The sequence below is a fragment of the Herpailurus yagouaroundi genome, unplaced genomic scaffold, assembly GCF_014898765.1.
Source record: "Herpailurus yagouaroundi ecotype Mexico unplaced genomic scaffold, PumYag 139, whole genome shotgun sequence".
In the NCBI taxonomy this organism is placed as follows: Eukaryota; Metazoa; Chordata; class Mammalia; order Carnivora; family Felidae; genus Herpailurus; species Herpailurus yagouaroundi.
In genome coordinates, this window is record NW_024412394.1 from 18,932,472 (window position 1) to 18,950,226 (window position 17,755).

Sequence of the window (17,755 nt, forward strand, 5' to 3'; positions counted from 1 at the left end):
ATCAAGAGCTGGAGGCTTAATTGACTGAGCCACCCAGGCCCCCCTGCTTTCAGCACTTTGAATAGAGCATGCCACTCCCTTCTAGCCTCTAGTAAAGTTTCTGCTGAAAAATCGTTGATAACCTTACGGGGTTTCTCTTGTATGTAACTGTTTTGTTTTGATGTTTTTAAGATTCTCTCTTCATCATTACTTTTTGCCATTTTTAATATGTGTCTTTGTGTGGACCTCCTTGGGTTCATCTTGTTGGGGCAATATGTGCTTTCTCGACCTGGATATCTGTTTCCCATTCCAGATTCGGGAACTTTTCAGCTATTATTCTTCAAGTAAGTTTTATGTCTCTCTGTCTCCTTCTGGGACCCCTATAATGCAAATAATGTTACACTTGATGATGTTACAAAAGTCCCTGAACTATTCTCATTTTTTAATATTTTTCTTTTTTTCTGTTTGGCTTGGTTGCTTTTCATTACATCACTGTCCCATTCTTCTGTGTCCTCTGATCTGCTATTGATTCCCTCTAATGTATTTTGCATTTCAGTTACTGAGTTTTTCAGCTCTTTTTGGTCCTTTTTTTTTTTAATGTTTATTTATTTTTGAGAGAGCGCACACAAGCAGTGGAGGCTACAGAGAGAGAGGAAGACAGAGGATCCGAAGTAGGCTCTGCACTGACTGCAGAGAGCCCACTGCAGGGCTCAAACCCATGAACCATGAAATCATGTCCTGAGCTGAAGTCGGACGCTTAACCGACTGAGCCATCCAGGCACCCCTGATTCATTCTTTTTTATATTTTCTATCTCTTGGTTGAAGTTCTCACTGAGTTCATCCACTTATAAGTCTGTTGAGTATCTTTATTTATTTATTTTCTAAGTATTTATGTGAGAGAGAGACAGACAGATAGATGGTGCACGGGCAGGGGAGGGACAGAGAGAGACAGAGATGGAATCCAAAGCAGGCTCTAGGCTCTGAGCTGTCAGCACAGAGCCCGACGCGAGGCTTGAACTCACAAGCTGTGAGATCATGACCTGAGTTGAAGTCGGACGCTTAGTTGAGGTGCCCCTGTTGAGTATCTTTATGACCATTACTTTGAACTCTTTATTAGGCATATTGCTTATCTTGGTTTCATTTAGCTCTTTTTTTTGGTGATTTTTGTCTTGTTCTCTCATTTGGGACATTTTTCTCTGACTCCTCATTTTGTCTCTGTTTCTCTGTGTTAGGTAGGTCAGCTACATGTCCTAGTCTTGAAGTAGTGGCCTTGGGGAGCCTGAGTGGCTCAGTCGGTTGAGCATCCAACTTTGCCTCAGGACATGATCTCGCAATTCGCGGGCTTGAACCCCTGTGTCTGTCTCTGTGCTGACAGCTCAGAGCCTGCTTTGGATCCTCTGTCTCCCTCTCTCTGCCCGTCCCCTGCTTGTGTGTGTGTGTACGCGTGTGCTCGCTCTCTCTCTCTCTCTCTCTCTCTCTCTCTCTCTGAAAAAAAAACATTAAAAAAAGTAGTGGCCTTGTATAGAAGAGGTTCTGAGATGCTCTGTAGCTCAATCCCCTGGTCACCAGAACCAGGCAGTCCCATGAGTGTCCTCTGTGTGGGCTGTTTGTGCCCTCCTGTTGTGGCTGAGCTGTGATTGATACGGGCATGCTGATAGGTTGGACTGTTCTAGGTCCAGCTGGTTTCAGTAATCTGCTGTTTACTATAGGTGCACTGGATGGGTTTTGCTCTTGGTGCTGTTAGATGCCCGACTGTAGCTGCTATAGACTTTACAGTTGGTGGAGTCAGTCCTCATGTTGGCTGTCTGCAGTTAACTGCTCCTGACAGCTACAGGCACACCAAAGGGCACGGCTTCTCCCAGCACAGCCAGCTAAGATCCTGGCTGCAGGAATTGATGTGTTATTTTTGTGGGGTATCTCCCTCCATTCCCACGATAGGAGTCACTTTGGAGGGGTGCTGGTCCTGCCCAGGGCTGCCTGCTGGCTGTAGCTATTTTCGAAGGGAGAAAATGTAACTATTTTCAATGGGAGGTCTACAGGGAAATGCGGCTGCGGGGCACACAAGTGTTAGCAAGGGAGACGGATAGTGTTAGAATTTGCTTCTTGCATGTCTCTAGCTCTTCAGACTGGGGGAGGGGAAAAAAATGGCACCCATTAGCACTTTTGTTCCAGGAGAACTCTCCTGCAGGTACCTGCACCTTTGGCACATGTCCTGGCATTAATTAGTAAATACTTTCATGCATACCCTAGGCACTTTCAAAGTGCTGCTTCTGTGCGATTTGCTGATAAGGTTTTTAGTGTGCTGGCCCTTTAAGGGTGGAGACTCATCCAGTAGCTCTCTAACTCTCCGGGAGTTAGGCCTCAGGATTTTTAAAGCCAGATGTTATGAAGACTCATCTTCCCAGGGCTGGGAGTGCTTGCTGTGGGGTGATCCCCTTGCTCCTCTGTGCTTGCAATACCCCTCCTGTTAGAGGTTAACTATCCTGGGGATTTGGTTTCCAACTGTGTCTCTGTTCTTCCTACCCTTTTCAATGTGGCCTTCTCTCTCCAACTAGCTGTGGAAGATCTGTCTGCATCTTCAGGTCATTTTTAGAATTAATTGCAGTAGATATACTTGTTGTCTTGGTATGTCCATTAGAGGAGGTGAGCTCAGGATCCTCTCACTTACCATCTTCCACAAACAGCAGAACCAGTTTATCCATCCCTTACTGCTACTTCTAGGTACTTTGGATGATACCCCTACTCCTCATGGGCTTCTTTCCTATAGGTACACTATCTTCATGAAACTCTTGTTGGTAATTTATGGACCCTGGAGTTTCACTTGGCCTCTCAGTTTATTAACAGAAACCCAAAACAGGAAAACTTGTTCAAATGTTAACATTTGCAAAGATCTTAATGCAGTATTTTATAATACTCTGCATTGAACAAAATATATAATACATTAATTATTTCCTTCTTCTGGAAAATTCTGAGTACTCATGTTGAAAATGACAATAATTGCTGTTATATAGTTTGATTTATGAGTTTAAAGTGTTCAAAACAAGGCATAACTCATGGTGCCTGGGTGGCTCAGTCAGTTAAGCGTCTGACTCTTGATCTCAGCTCAGGTCTTGATCTCAAGGTTGTGAGTTCCAGCCCTGCATTGGGCTCCATGCTGGGTGTGGAGCCTACTTAAAAATAGAAACAAAAAAACAGAACAAAATATAAGGCATAACTCAAAACCTATCACCTTATAAAGATTGATGGATTTGACCACCTAAAAGTTAAAACCTATATGTAGAAGAGACCTATATTCAAGAGAAATGATCAGCTAGAAAAACTATTTACCACATATAGGCAGATGATTGATACCCACTCTCAGTATATGGAACATCCTTATAAATTAGTAAGAGGGACACAAGATAGATATGAATGGATAGCTAATGGAAAAATAATACAAATAGCTATTAAATACTTGAAGAGATTATTGGTCTCATAGTTTTTAAAATACAAATTGGATCTACACTGGTGTTTTCTTAAAACAATCAGATTGGTGAACAATGCCCATTGTTGTTCAGTCTTGGAGAACACTTAATCAGTGCACATGACGTATAAACTGCTACAACTTTTTGGGGGGACAGACTAACAAGATGGAACAAAATGAAAAACATACATTGCAGAAAATTAATCTTAAGAAAATAATGAGTAAACTGGGTACATACATATGTACAAAAATGTTTTTTTACAGCAGTTTTATGCAAAAATTGAATAAAACCCTAAATATCCATCACTTGTGTTAAGTAATGGTGAATTCAAATAGTGAAATACACTGTAGTCATTGAAAAGGATGGGGTAAATCCTTGTGCACTGAAATAGAAAAATGTTCATTGTAATTAGATAAATATATCTTACTGAATTTAAAACTTTGTATACTTATATGAAATGTGTCATCTAATAGACATTCAGTGCTACTAAAGACTCTATAGGTCAGAGGTATATGTGTTTTGGGTTAGAAGTAGGAGGGTGGGAACTAAAACAGAATGGCAAGAAAAATTATTTTAAAAATATGTATTTTATATATGCCTCTTCAAAAAAAACTAGGAATAATATATACAGTCCTGTTGATAATGGTCTTCTTTGGGACGAGGGACATTGCCAGTTGGGTTCCCAGAGAGCAGACTTGAAGGTGGAGATTATGATGAAGGAGGTTTACTAGGGAGTGCTTTTGGGATCAACACCTATGGAAGGGAGAGGGAGGGAAGAATTGGCCTTAGTCAATTCTGTAGTTCTCAGAATGGAGGAACCAGAGCCTTTCAGACTTAACAGCCATTGGTAGTCATTGGGTAGGGATTGCCTGGGAAGGGGTGTGATCTTGCTGAGGCAATACCCGAAAGGGCTGACAGCTAGCTGGGGGCTGTTTCTGTATTAGTCCCAGCAGGTAGGCTCATCAGTGCCTTCATTCCTAAAGGGATCTGGGCAGCACAGCAGTCTACCACTTCTTCACTTTTTTTCTGTATTTAAAAATTCCTATCACATATATAAGAGAAAACAGTTCCTTTTTAAAAAAGAGAATGGCTATTGAAAGAAAGGTTTTAGGTTCAACTAGAGAATTTTTAACAGCACTTTTCTCATCTAGTAGATGATGTATTCCAGGTAAACAAATGTTTGAAAGCTTCTAAGTTCAGCCCCTAGGTGATGGCCTCTATTTTCAGCTCAACAGAATTTGGTTTTTTGATACCATTAGATTTTTCCTATATAGACAAACTTGGGTGACTCTTCATAATTTTTTTAAAGATTTAAGCAGAACGTTATTTTATTTTATTTTATTTTATTTTATTTATTTTATTTTTTTTTTTAAATATGGAACGCTTCACGAATTTGCGTGTCATCCTTGCGCAGGGGCCATGCTAATCTTCTCTGTATCATTCCAATTTTAGTATATGTGCTGCCGAAGCGAGCACACAGAACGTTATTTTAGAAGATAACGTGTCAAATGGATATTAGTAACTTAAAAGACCATGTTTTCTAGTTTTCTATTATTTATATGGAAATTGACGTTGGACCTGTTGATAAATTGTTCAGAGCTAAGCTACTCTTCCTTAATGAATCCTAAAGTACTTTTTCCTTCCTTAGGCACAACTCCAGATGTTTCGAGCTCAGTGGATGTTTGAACTTGCTCCAGGTGTAGGCTCTAGCAATTTAGAAACTCGGCCTTGTAGAGCAGCAGCAAAAGGCTCTTTACTGAAAGCAGACACCAAAGGAAAGCAAGAACTGGCAAAGGAAGAAAAGTTAAGTATTATGGACATTGTGACAAAGTAACTTTTTTTTCCAGTTGCACATGAGAATTTGCGTGGTCTTAAGCAAGTGATCATTATAGTTGTGTTCTGGTGAAATAAGCACATAGCTTATAACAAAACTTTTCCTCATGTGTGAAAGTATACCAGTATGTCCATCCTTCACTTCTGCTTCTAGGTACTTTGGATGATACCACCATTCATGGACTTCTTTCTGGAGGTACACTATGTTCGTGGAACTGTCGTTGGCAATTTATAGATCCCTGAGATCCATTTGGTCTCTAAAAGATTGATGCCTCTGAATTTATTAGCAGATGCACTAAAAGAGAAAAAACTTGTTCAAATGTTAATACCTTTGCAAAGGTCTTAATGCAGTATTTTGTTAAAATTTGCATTGAACAGATGTATAATGATGCATTAATTATTTCCTTATTCTGGAAAATTTTGAAAGTGCTCACACTGAAAAAATTTTGAATGCTGCTTCTTATGTGAACTAGGCACAGCACGCTTTCCATTTTTCCTATTCCATAGAGGCTATCATCTTTACATCAATTTTTCTTACAAGTGATTTGCCAGTAAATAATTGAAATTACCATGATAACTAAAAACTTCCATATTTATTTTGTTTTTTTATTTTGAAACAGTTACAGAAACAGGTATAGGGAGGTCTCGTGTTGGTGACATCTTACATAGCTATAGTACAATATCAAAAACTAGGAAATAGACTTTGGTTCAATGCACAGTGCTTATTCAGACCTCTCAAATTGATAAGCACTCCTTTGTATGTATGTATGTAAATAGTTCTATGCAGTTTTATTACATGTGTGGCTTCCTTTAACCACCACCATGATCAAGATAAAGAACTGTTGGCACCACAGGGCTCTCTGTCAACACCTTTATAGTTGTACCCTTCCGTCCCCCCCTCCCTGACCATTCATAACCCCTGGCAATCACTAGTCTCCATTCCTATCATTTTGATACTCAAAAAATATTGTATAAATGGAATCATCTAGTATATAACCTTCTGAAGTGGGCTTTTTTCACTCAGCATAATTCCCCTGATATCTATCCACGTTTGTGTGTAACGGTAGTTTGTTCCCTTTTTTTGCTCAGTAGTATTGCATGGTATGGTATACCCCAATTTGGTTATTCATCGGCTGAAGGACATTTGGGTTGTTTCTAGTTTTTGGCTATTAATAGAGCAGCTATGAATATTCATGTACAGGTTTTTGCATGAATGTAAGTTTTCATTTTTCTGGCCTATCAGTGCAATTGCTGGGTTGTATGGTAAGTGCCTGTTTGATTAAAAGAAACTGGCCAGTTGTTTTCTAGGGTGTCTGTACCATTTTATGTTCCCTGCAGCAATGTATGAGTGGCCCATGGTCTCCACATCCTTGTCAGCCCTGGGTGTTGTCGTTACTTTTTAGTTTTAGCTGTTCTGATAAGTATGTAGTGATGCTTCATTGTGATCTTAATTTGTATTTCCCTGATGGCTAATGATGTTGAATACCTTTTCATGTGCTGTTTGCCATCTTTATATCCTCTCTGTACAATATGTTGTCTTTTCTAATTGTATTGCTTGTGTTTTGACTGTTAAGTTTTTGAGGGTTCTTTATGCATTCTAAATACAGTCCTTTGTTGAATATGTGGCTTTTAAATGCTTGTCTCAGCTTGTAGCTTGTATTTGCATCCTCAGGGTATTTCACAGAGCAAAAGTTTTTAATTTTGATGAGATCCAGTTTATCAACCTTTCCTTTTAAGGATTATGCTTTGGGAATTGAGTATAAGAACTCTCTGCCCAGCCATAAATCTCCAAGATTTTTTTTTTCCCTAAAAGTTAAAAGTTTTATATTTTACATTTAAGTCTGTGATCCATTTTTGAATTCTTTTTTTTTTTTAATTAAAAAAAAATTTTTTTGAGACAGAGACAGAGCATGAACAGGGGAGGGGCAGAGAGAGGGGGAGACACAGAATCTGAAGCCGGCTCCAGGCTCTGAGCTATCAGCACAGAGCCCGACGTGGGGCTTGAACTCACAGAACGTGAGATCATGACCTGAGCTGAAGTCGGACGCTCGACTGACTGAGCCACCCAGGTGCCCCTTGAGTTAATTCTTATGTAAGATGTGAGGTTTAAGTCACAGTTCATTACTTTGCCTGTGGATGTCCAGTTGTTCTGGCACTATTTGCTGGAAAGACTGCCCTTCTGCCATGCATACTCATTTTTTTTATTATTAAATAAAGTGGGTTTAATTAGTTTATTTATTATCTTTTAACTTGTTTTATTTTTTATTTTTTTTAGATTTACATCCAGATTAGTTAGCATCTAGTGCATCAAAGATTTCAGGAGTAGATTCCTTAGTGCCCTTACCCGTTTAGCCCATCCCCCCTCCCACAAGCCCTCCCATAACCCTGTTTGTTCTCCATATTTATGAGTCTCTTCTGTTTTGTCCCCCTCCCTGTTTTTTTTTTTAATTTTTTTTTTTTTAACGTTTATTTATTTTTGAGACAGAGAGAGACAGAGCATGAACAGGGGAGGGGCAGAGAGAGAGAGACACACACAGAATCCGAAACAGGCTCCAGGCTCTGAGCTGTCAGCACAGATCCTGACGCGGGGCTCGAACTCACGGACCGTGAGATAATGATCTGAGCCGAAGTCGGACGCTTAACCGACCAAGCCACCCAGGCGCCCCAGCCCTCCCTGTTTTTATATTATTTTTGTTTCCCTTCCCTTATGTTCATCTGTTTTGTCTCTTAAAGTCCTCATATGAGTGAAGTTGTAGGATATTTGTCTTTCTCTGACTAATTTCGCTTAGCATAATACCCTCCAGTTCCATCCATGTATTTGCAAATGGCAAGATTTCCTTCTTTTTGATTGCCGAGTAATACTGCATTGTGTATATGTACCACATCTTCTTTACCCATTCATCCACTGATGGACATTTGGGCTCTTTCCATTCTTTGGCTGTTGTTGATAGTGCTGCTATAAACATGGGCGTGCATCTGTCCCTTCGAAGCAGCACACCTGTATCCCTTGGATAAGTACCTAGTAGTGCCATTGCTGGGTTCTGGGTAGTTCTATTTTTAGTGTTTGAAGGAACCTCCATACTGTTTTCCAGAGTGGCTGCATCAGCTTGCATTCCCACATGCATACTCATTTTTAATACAGACTTTCAAAAATTGCATTTCACTATTTTTATAGGCTCGAGAACTCTTCCTAAAAGCGGTAGAAGAAGAACAGAATGGAGCTCTCTATGAAGGTAAAACTCAGGGCCCAGGATCATGTGGTCATGACATTTCTGAATAACAGCTCTTATTGACCAATTCTTTTTTTAACTAGACTATATTTGTATATAAACATCAGTCACCTTATATTTGAAATTGTTTTTTAACAAATCAAAACTAAAAATTATATTTCTGTGTAACCTTTTTCCAGAATATTGCTGTGACACATCATCATATTGGCCTACATTTAGGTTTTACTATTTATTAATTCTTCATTATTAAAGTCTTAAAAATAATTGTTTCTCATTTAAAAACGGTATTCTTTTATGGATGAAAATGACTTCAGAGGAGGAGAATATAAAGCAGAGTTTCAAGAACCTATCTTCTAATTTACATTTACACAAAGGAATAATTGTCTGCTTTAATTGTCTCTTTTATTAATCCATTAGAAATGCATAAATAAAGTGATGGGGCATTTTACTGTATTAGGCATGGAAGTAGGCTTCCATTTTGTGAAAGTAAAGCTGATAATTGGGGTGTGGGAAAGATGCTTTGCTTTAATCATTTGAAAATGCCCTAAAAATAACATTTTCAGGATTACTGCATTTTATTTGCACATTTCTTCTAGCGATATTTTTACCCTGAGATATTAAAAGAGCCCAAATGGTGAAAGCCCTCTACAGTCTTCATTAGTTTGTGAGAGTCCCATTTCCATTTAGTGTATAGTAATTCACCCAGAGTGATAGAACACAGCAGAATATATTGAATTGAATAGACTCCATCTAAGGGAAAAAGAGCTGTTAGGCTTTTGAAGTCTCAAGTTCTGTTGGTATAGCTTTGTGGGAGAGATTACTAAGTATTACAGCTCTAAACCACCTGGCCAGGAACTTCATAAAAAAGTAGCTTTTAAAGGTTATTTAGCTAAATAATAGCTTGATTAAAGGAAGCTGGATTTGAAGGTTAAATTCAAAAAAACCTCTTTATTCTACCTAGTAGGAAGCATTTGATTATCCTCAACTCTGCAACCTAGAAAGAAAAGGTTGCTTAAAAGTGTTTTTCTTGGGGCTACAACAATTGCTTTTTCAAAGCCCAAGAAAGACAACCACTTAAGATCACTTCTAACAATGCTTAAGAGGCTGAGGGAAAAGGTGGGAAGGGCTAAAAGCAAAGAGTGAAATACAGCATCCTTAAGCCTGTATAATGTGTTAGCTTTAGAAAAAGGAAAGGTTGCTTCTGAGTAGTGAGGTTTGGAAATAAGTTTGTTCACTGAACTATTGCATACAGAAAAAAAGGAATTTGGCTCTTTGTAAAGAAAGTTACCAAATTAAACCACAGTTACAGGTAAAGGAAATGACAAAAATGTGCGGTCATAGCTAATTTAGCTTTATTTCTTCTTTTAGCCATCAAGTTTTATCGTAGGGCTATGCAACTTGTACCTGATATAGAGTTCAAGATTACTTATACCCGGTCTCCAGATGGTGATGGCGTTGGAAACAGCTAGTGCGTATATAATTCGATAGACAGTAATACATAGAGTTTGTTAAAGTTAAGCGTCTTTGCCCTGTTGACTCTTAACATGATAAGAAGATGGTGGTAATTCTGTTGAATTATATAGTCTTTAGTATAAAGACTTGTTTATACAGTTGTAGAATTTTTTTTAGTTAGGGAAATACTAAGATTAAAATATAGAAATGCACATTTTAAGCAGATATAATGAAGACAAGGTAACAAGAGTTTTTTGTTTTTTAAGTAAAACCAGTGATTATTGAAAGTAAATTAAAAGACACATTTCAGTTTTCTGAAACCTGTTTTAAAAAGTCAAACCTATTAAAATGTAATAGGCCAAAGTTGACAAAATGTTAATAATCGTCGAAATTCGGTGATGTGTACACGGGGTTTCATCAAACTAGTCTTTCTCCCTTTTTTATGTTAGAAGCTATACATTTTTTTAAAAAAAGGTTTTTCATTTTATTAAGAAAATGCTGAATTATAACAGGACTTTATTATTCTTTTAAGGTGTCTAGGAGGACATCAAGACTGTAACATTTGCTTAAAAGCACAGGTACAGGAAAGAAACTGTTTCTTTGGACAGATGCCACTTGCAGGAAAGTCATGAAGTGGCATTGATAGTTTTATATGGACAGAGCTCAAGAGAATTTTAAACCAGTACTTTTGAAGCTATTTGCAAAACAATTCTATAAAACTGTTTTGGCTTAATCCATCTCTAAAAGCTTAATTTGCTGAAATGAGAAGGGAGGAGTGTCTGTACCCATGAGAGAATGTCAGGTTTTTGTTTCTGTTTTTTAACTTGTTTTATTTTTTTATTTTTTAAAATTTACATCCAAATTAGTTAGCATCTGGTGCAACAATGATTTCAGGAGTAGATTCTTTAGTGCCCCTTACCCATTTAGCCCATCCCCCCATGCACAACCCCTCCAGTAACCCTCTGTTCTCCATATTTATAAATCTCTTCTGTTTTGTCCCCCTCCCTGTTTTTATATTCTTTTTGTTTCCCTTCCCTTATGTTCATCTGTTTTACCTCTTAAAGTCCTCATATGAGTGAAGTCATATGATTTTTGTCTTTCTCTAATTTCACTTAGCATAATACCCTCCAGTTCCATCCACGTAGTTGCATATGGCAAGATGTCATTCTTTTTGATTGCCGAGTAATGCTCCATTGTATATATATACCACATCTTCTTTATCCATTCATCCATCGATGGACATTTGGGCTCTTTCCATACTTTGGCTATTGTTGATAGTGCTGCTATAAACATGGGGGTGCACATGTCCCTTCGAAACAGCACACCTGTATCCCTTGGATAAATGCCTAGTAGTGCCATTGCTGGGTCCTGGGTAGTTCTATTTTTAGTGTTTTTTTTTTTTTTAACGTTTATTTATTTTTGAGACAGAGACAGAGCATGAACGGGGGAGGGTCAGAGAGAGAGGGAGACACAGAATCTGAAACAGGCTCCAGGCTCTGAGCAGTCAGAACAGAGCCCGACGCGGGGCTTGAACTCATGGACTGTGAGATCATGACCTGAGCCGAAGTCGGATGCTTAACCGACTGAGCCACCCAGGCGCCCCTATTTTTAGTTGAGGAACCTCTATACTATTTTCCAGAGTGGCTGCACCAGCTTGCATTTCCAGGGAATGTCAGGTTTTTAAAATGAGCAATACACAGGAAAATCATGTTTTGGTAATGATTATTATATTACCTCTGTCATGAAATAATTAAGTTCCCCTTATGGACGATGTACTTATTGCCACTGTTTTTTTTTTTTTTTCTTTTTTTTTTAATTTATTTTTGGGACAGAGAGAGACAGAGCATGAACGGGTGAGGGGCAGAGAGAGGGAGACACAGAATCGGAAACAGGCTCCAGGCTCTGAGCCATCAGCCCAGAGCCCGACGTGGGGCTCGAACTCACGGACCGCGAGATCGTGACCTGGTTGAAGTCGGACGCTTAACCGACTGCGCCACCCAGGCGCCCCATGCCACTGTTTTTTTAACTGCTTACAGTATTAACACACAGGCTTTGGATATTAAAAACATCCGAATGAAGTCAGTCTTAATTGTGTGTTTGAACTTTGAAGCTAATAGTATATTGTTCACCAAGTGAGAAATAGTTCATATTCAAAATGAGTCATTTGGACTTTTTTAAACCGTCTTTAAACTCAGGTGGTCATTTAGACCTAGCTCTTAGCCAGTTTTATGAATAGATATAGGTGCTGTTAAGAAAGGTTCCCTTAAAACATGAAAGAAGCATTTCTTTTCTGTCCCATCCCTTTCTGCAAGCCCATATGCAATGAAGGTTTTTTAAAGAGACAGTTGTTTTTTTGTTTTTTTTTTTTTTGTTTTCTTACTGATCTAGTAATCCCTGAAAGTCTCTTTCCTGGGTTTGTTTTGGTTTCTTGCCTTCCCTGAAATGTCAGTAGAGAAGCCTTTGAGTCCATCTGGCCTCAACCACATGTGCCTTTGTTGTATTATAATAAACCTTTCCTGGTCTTTTGACTTCACTCTTCCTCTAGGCCTTTTTGTAGTCTGATCACTTTTAGGGTTAATTTCAGCAAAAATGAAGGCTAGAGGTTTTTTTTTTTCTTTTCCCAGAACTCTAAACTGCACATTTGTTTATGTTGGTAGATGATTTGTGGACCCTGCTAAGATTTTTTTAAATTACATATTTTCCTCTCTTAAGGTAGGGTGATAAGGCACATCTGTTACAAAACCCTTGGTAAGTAAGTACCATAGATGACATCTGTATGTTTGATTTTTATCCAGTTAGAATGGAGTATAGTCATACTAGTATGGAATATATTTACACAAGTTTTTTTTAATCATTTGAAATGATCTTTTTCACTAATTCAAGAAATCTCTACAATAAAATGGACTAACTAAATGTCAGTAATTGTATCCCAAATTCTAGTTCTTTTTTTTTTTCTTTTTATTTATTTATTTTGAGAGAGAGATGGAGACAGCATGAGTTGGGGAGAGGCAGAGAGAGAGGGAGACAGAGAATCCCAAGCAGCCTCTACACTGTCAGAGCAGAGCCCATCAGGGGCTCGAACTCACGAAACTGTGAGACCATGACTTGAGCTGAAACCAAGCAGACGTTTAACCGACTGAGCCACCCATGCGCACCCCCGCCCCTCTGAATTCTAGTTCTTCCTGGGTGAGAATGAAAATTGCTTTTTCCTTCAAAAGACTGGGTATGATACTCCTTTGCAAGGCAGAATAAACTTTTTTCAAATCAAAAAAGTAGTTAAGATAGTTTACTTTTAGATGACTTTTTCTGAAGCAGATTTTAAAACTACTATGAAAACTCAGTTTCTGAGCTCTGTTGTGGACTGAGGCACTTAGTTTATTCACCTCCCTCCTTTTTCAGCATGGAAGATAATGATGACGACAGCAAGATGGCAGACCTCTTGTCCTGCTTCCAGCAACAGCTCACGTTTCAGGAGTCTGTGCTCAAATTGTGCCAGCCTGAGCTGGAGAGCAATCAGACTCACATATCAGGTATGAGTTCAAGGTTGTTAGAACTCGGCGAGGCACACTTTCACCAGAGATTTAAGGTTTCCAAACTTACAAGGTCAGATAACTTGCCAGGTAATTGCTTTAGTTCAAGAGATGTTGGGAGAGCTAGTTACAATTACTGTTTGCAAAACCTCAAGTAGAAAGCAGTTTGTAGCACAATTCAAGGAGGTCCAACTTGGTTCAATGAAGATCTAAGAGGGTGTTGAAGCAGTCCAAGAAAATTAGAGGAATATTGGTGTCACCAGGCATTTTAGCCTGAGATAGGCACATGTTCAAAAATGAATGTTTTTCTTTTCATATGTTAAATGTTATTTAATTAGTTATGGGATTTTCCAGATTCAAGGAGATGACAATAAGTTTTTAGTGTTAGCGAATGGAATATGGATTTTATATGTGTGTGTGTGTGTGTGTGTGCTTGTGTATCAGACTATTTTTCTAACACTTGTATTTTTATATATCTTGGTGGTAAAATGATCCTTTGAGGGAAAGGGTGCTCTATAAAGGTGACTTCTGATTCGCTCCATAGTGAAAAAAACAAAGATTTGTGTCTTGATGTTAGAAACCATTATTACTTTTGGATAATTAAATACACGCGTGCACAGCTCTGAGCAGTACTAAGGGTGTGATTCACAAATGTGTGGGAGTACGGAGAGCTACCTGCACCGAGAATGAGATGGTAAAATAAGAGTCACCAAACGGTTGGTTTTCTTTTGCAGTGCTGCCAATGGAGGTCCTGATGTACATCTTCCGATGGGTGGTGTCTAGTGACTTGGATCTCAGATCATTAGAGCAGTTGTCACAGGTGTGCAGAGGATTCTATATCTGTGCCAGGTACTTCACCTGTTTTAAAACAACTTGGGCAGTGGTGAAAAAAAATTATGGTCTTTTGCCGGTTTTGATAAAAAACTTGATTGATGTTCTGGGTAAAAATTTAGAATGAACAGTTTGGCCTAAGTTGTATTTGTGTGATTTTCTCAAACCACTTAGCATTTAAAGGTAGAAGGCACTAGGTTTCCAGAGTATAGACTATTACGTAGAACAGAGGTAGTCACACACATTACTTCCACAGGGTAGTTTGCATGCTAGTGTCGCTGATTCGGAAAAGAAATTGCACTAGAAAAATAAACTCAAGTCATTTTCAGAATAACTCTAAACCCATTAAGTGATAATGATTTAGGGGTACCTGGGTGGCTCAGTTGGTTGAATGTCTGACTTTGACTCAGGTCATGATCTTGTAGTTCACAGGTTCGAGTCCTGTGTCAGGCTCTGTTCTGACAGCTCAGTCTGGAGCCTGCTTTGGATTCTGTGTCTCCCTCTCTCTGCACCTCCCCTGCTGGCTCTCTCTCTCTCCCTCAAAAATAAATAAAAAAATTAAAAAAAAATTTTTTTTAAGTAATGATTTAAACTTAGATTGCACTAGAACTTTCTTTTGGCCCATTCAAAGTTATTCTATACTTTTATTTTTTAATGTTTATTAATTTTGAGGTGGGGGAGGGGCAGACAGGGAGAGAGAGAATCCCAAGCAGGCTCCACTCTGTGATGCTATGTGGGACTCCATCTCATGACGTTGAGATCATGACCCAAGGCAATATTGAGAGTCTGATGCTCACCGGCTCCACCCTGAACATGGAGCCTGTTTGGAATTCTCTCTCTCCTTCTCTCCTTCTGCCACTCCCCTTCGCGCAGTCTCTCTTCTCAAAATAAATAATTAGCATTAAAAAAAAAAAAGAAGAATCAGACACTCAATGTACTGAGCCACCAGGCACCCCCATCTTATACTTTTAAAATATTGCTACATAGGGGCGCCTGGGTGGCGCAGTCGGTTAAGCGTCCGACTTCAGCCAGGTCACGATCTCGCGATCCGTGAGTTCGAGCCCCGCGTCGGGCTCTGGGCTGATGGCTCAGAGCCTGGAGCCTGTTTCCGATTCTGTGTCTCCCTCTCTCTCTGCCCCTCCCCCGTTCATGCTCTGTCTCTCTGTCCCAAAAATAAATAAACGTTGAAAAAAAAAATTTAAAAAAAAAAAAAATAAAATAAAATATTGCTACATAAAGAATAATCCTAGCTTAGTATAAAATTATTTGAGATTGGTCATCTTTCATGGATATCTTACATAAAAATACATACTTTGTCCTTAGCATCTAGAAGTTTTTTTTATAACTTCTTAAACTTCATTATTTTTAACAACCTAATTTCATTTGGAGTCTTGTATTTTGGGTAAAATGTTTGAATTGCCTGATGCCTTTGTTTTTTGGTGATTCTGTGTGCTATTCCATTTAACAAATTCTTATTAAATAAATAGATTTCAGTTTTGAAATGGGAGTCTCTAGAACTGTTAATCTATTAACTTTTTAAAAAAATTATATTATAGGGGCACCTGGTTGGCTCAGTCGGTTAAGCATCCAACTTCAGCTCAGGTCATGATCTCACAGTTCGTGGGTTCGAGCCCCATGTGGGGCCCTGTGCTGGCAGCTTGGAGCCTGGAGCCTGCCTTGGATTCTGTGTCTCCCTCTCTCCCTGCCTCTCCCACACTGTCGCTGTCTCTTTCAAAAATAAATAAACATTAAAAAAATTATAAAGGGAATTTTCAGGGATAAAACTTCTGTGTGTTTTCATAAAATAAAAATAATCATAAAAAGAAAAAATTGGGGAGGTAGTTAATCCTTTTTTGCAGCCCGGCTCAGATACAAGTAGTTTTTTACATCTTTAAAACTGAATATTTCAAGTTACAGATAGAGTTAAAGTATTTTGAGCTGTATCGGAATCCTGTTAATATTCAGTATATCTTTTGCTTAGTTTTTCTACACTAACCCCATAACAGTCTTGTTGGTGCTGCCTTAAAAGTAGACCTCCAGTCTGACCATTTCACCCTTCTCCAAGTACCCTTCTTGGTCAGCCACAGTTATACCTGGTCTGAGTTATGGCAGTGGCCTGCTTCCACTGTGACACCCCTAGAGCATATTTTCCAGACTACCAAAGTGATCTTTTAAAAGCATAAGTCTGGGCACCTGGGTGGCTCAGTTGATTAAGCATCCAACTCTTGGTTTCAGCTAGGGTCATGATCTCACGGGTTGTGACTTTGAGCCCCACATCAGGCTCTGCACTGACAGTGTGGAGCCTGCTAGTGCTTCTCTCTCTCCCCCATCTCTCTGCCCCCTGCCCATGCTTTCTCTCTCTCAAAATAAATAAACTTAAATTGGAAAAAAAACCCAAAAACCTGTAAAAGTATTAAATCATACTCAGAGCTCTTCAGTGGCATCTGTCTCACCTAAATAGCCTGCAAGCTGTTACCTCCCCTGCCCTTGACTGCCTCTCTAATCATGTAGTCTGTTAACCTTGCTTAGTTTGCTGCAACCTCATGGTCCTTGTTGAGTGTGCCCGTCACACTCCTACCCAAGGGCCGTGCACTTGCTATGGCTTCTGCCCAGGGTTCTTTCCCGGCCACTATATCTGAAATTGTCTCTATTTCCCCACTACATTTCTTGTCTGTTTACCCTGTTTCATTTTTTCTTACACTGGGCACACTACCTGAAACTTTTTTGTTTTCTTAGTTTTGTTTGCTTTCCCACCAATAAACCAGCAGGGCCTTAGCCGTGTCTATCAGTCTATCTCCAGAACCCAGACAGTGACTTGTAGGAGCTCAACAAGTTCTTGCTGAATAGAAGATGATTGCTAGTAGCAGAGATATTTCTTGTATCTGCGTAGACGGACTTAGCCTTTTTTATACATTGATGTTATGTTTTATCACCTAGAGACCCTGAAATATGGCGTTTGGCCTGCTTGAAAGTTTGGGGCAGAAGCTGTGTTAAACTTGTTCCATACACATCCTGGAGAGAGATGTTTTTAGAAAGGCCCCGTGTCCGGTTTGATGGTAAGTTGAACTCTTTAGAACTGAGAAGAAATAGTGGTCTGTCCTGCTGATTTTGATAAATACATAGTCTTCATTTTCTGTAACAGACGTAAGTCCTCTGATCATATTTAAAGGAAACCATAATAAAATTAAAACTAGAAACATGTTATGTGCTTGTAACTATAAAATTTTTGTTTGTGTTCTTGCTTAAAAAAAAAAAACAACTTTCTTTTTTATAGGAGTGTATATCAGTAAAACGACATATATTCGTCAAGGGGAACAGTCTCTTGATGGTTTCTATAGAGCCTGGCACCAAGTGGAATATTACAGGTACAACTGTAGTAAACTGAGTGAGTGAAAAATTCTCTCTCTCCAAGTATTAGTTCATTAGTTAGTAGGAA

General features: G+C 38.9%; 1 protein-coding gene and 1 non-coding gene across 2 annotated transcripts in view; one reads left to right on the forward strand and one right to left on the reverse strand.

Annotated features, from left to right (window-relative positions):
* Positions 1-17,755, forward strand: part of FBXO9 (F-box protein 9) — a 45,070-nt gene that overhangs the window by 12,547 nt on the left and 14,768 nt on the right. The window contains exons 3-9 of the mRNA XM_040473772.1: positions 5,092-5,247; positions 8,452-8,509; positions 9,875-9,974; positions 13,358-13,488; positions 14,223-14,337; positions 17,257-17,375; positions 17,594-17,684. Coding sequence (XP_040329706.1) covers positions 5,092-5,247; positions 8,452-8,509; positions 9,875-9,974; positions 13,358-13,488; positions 14,223-14,337; positions 17,257-17,375; positions 17,594-17,684 — 770 coding nt within the window. The remainder of the gene's footprint in view (positions 1-5,091; positions 5,248-8,451; positions 8,510-9,874; positions 9,975-13,357; positions 13,489-14,222; positions 14,338-17,256; positions 17,376-17,593; positions 17,685-17,755) is intronic.
* Positions 4,813-4,919, reverse strand: LOC121030157 (U6 spliceosomal RNA). The gene has a single exon (XR_005790088.1). It is a non-coding gene; the product is annotated as a U6 spliceosomal RNA (small nuclear RNA).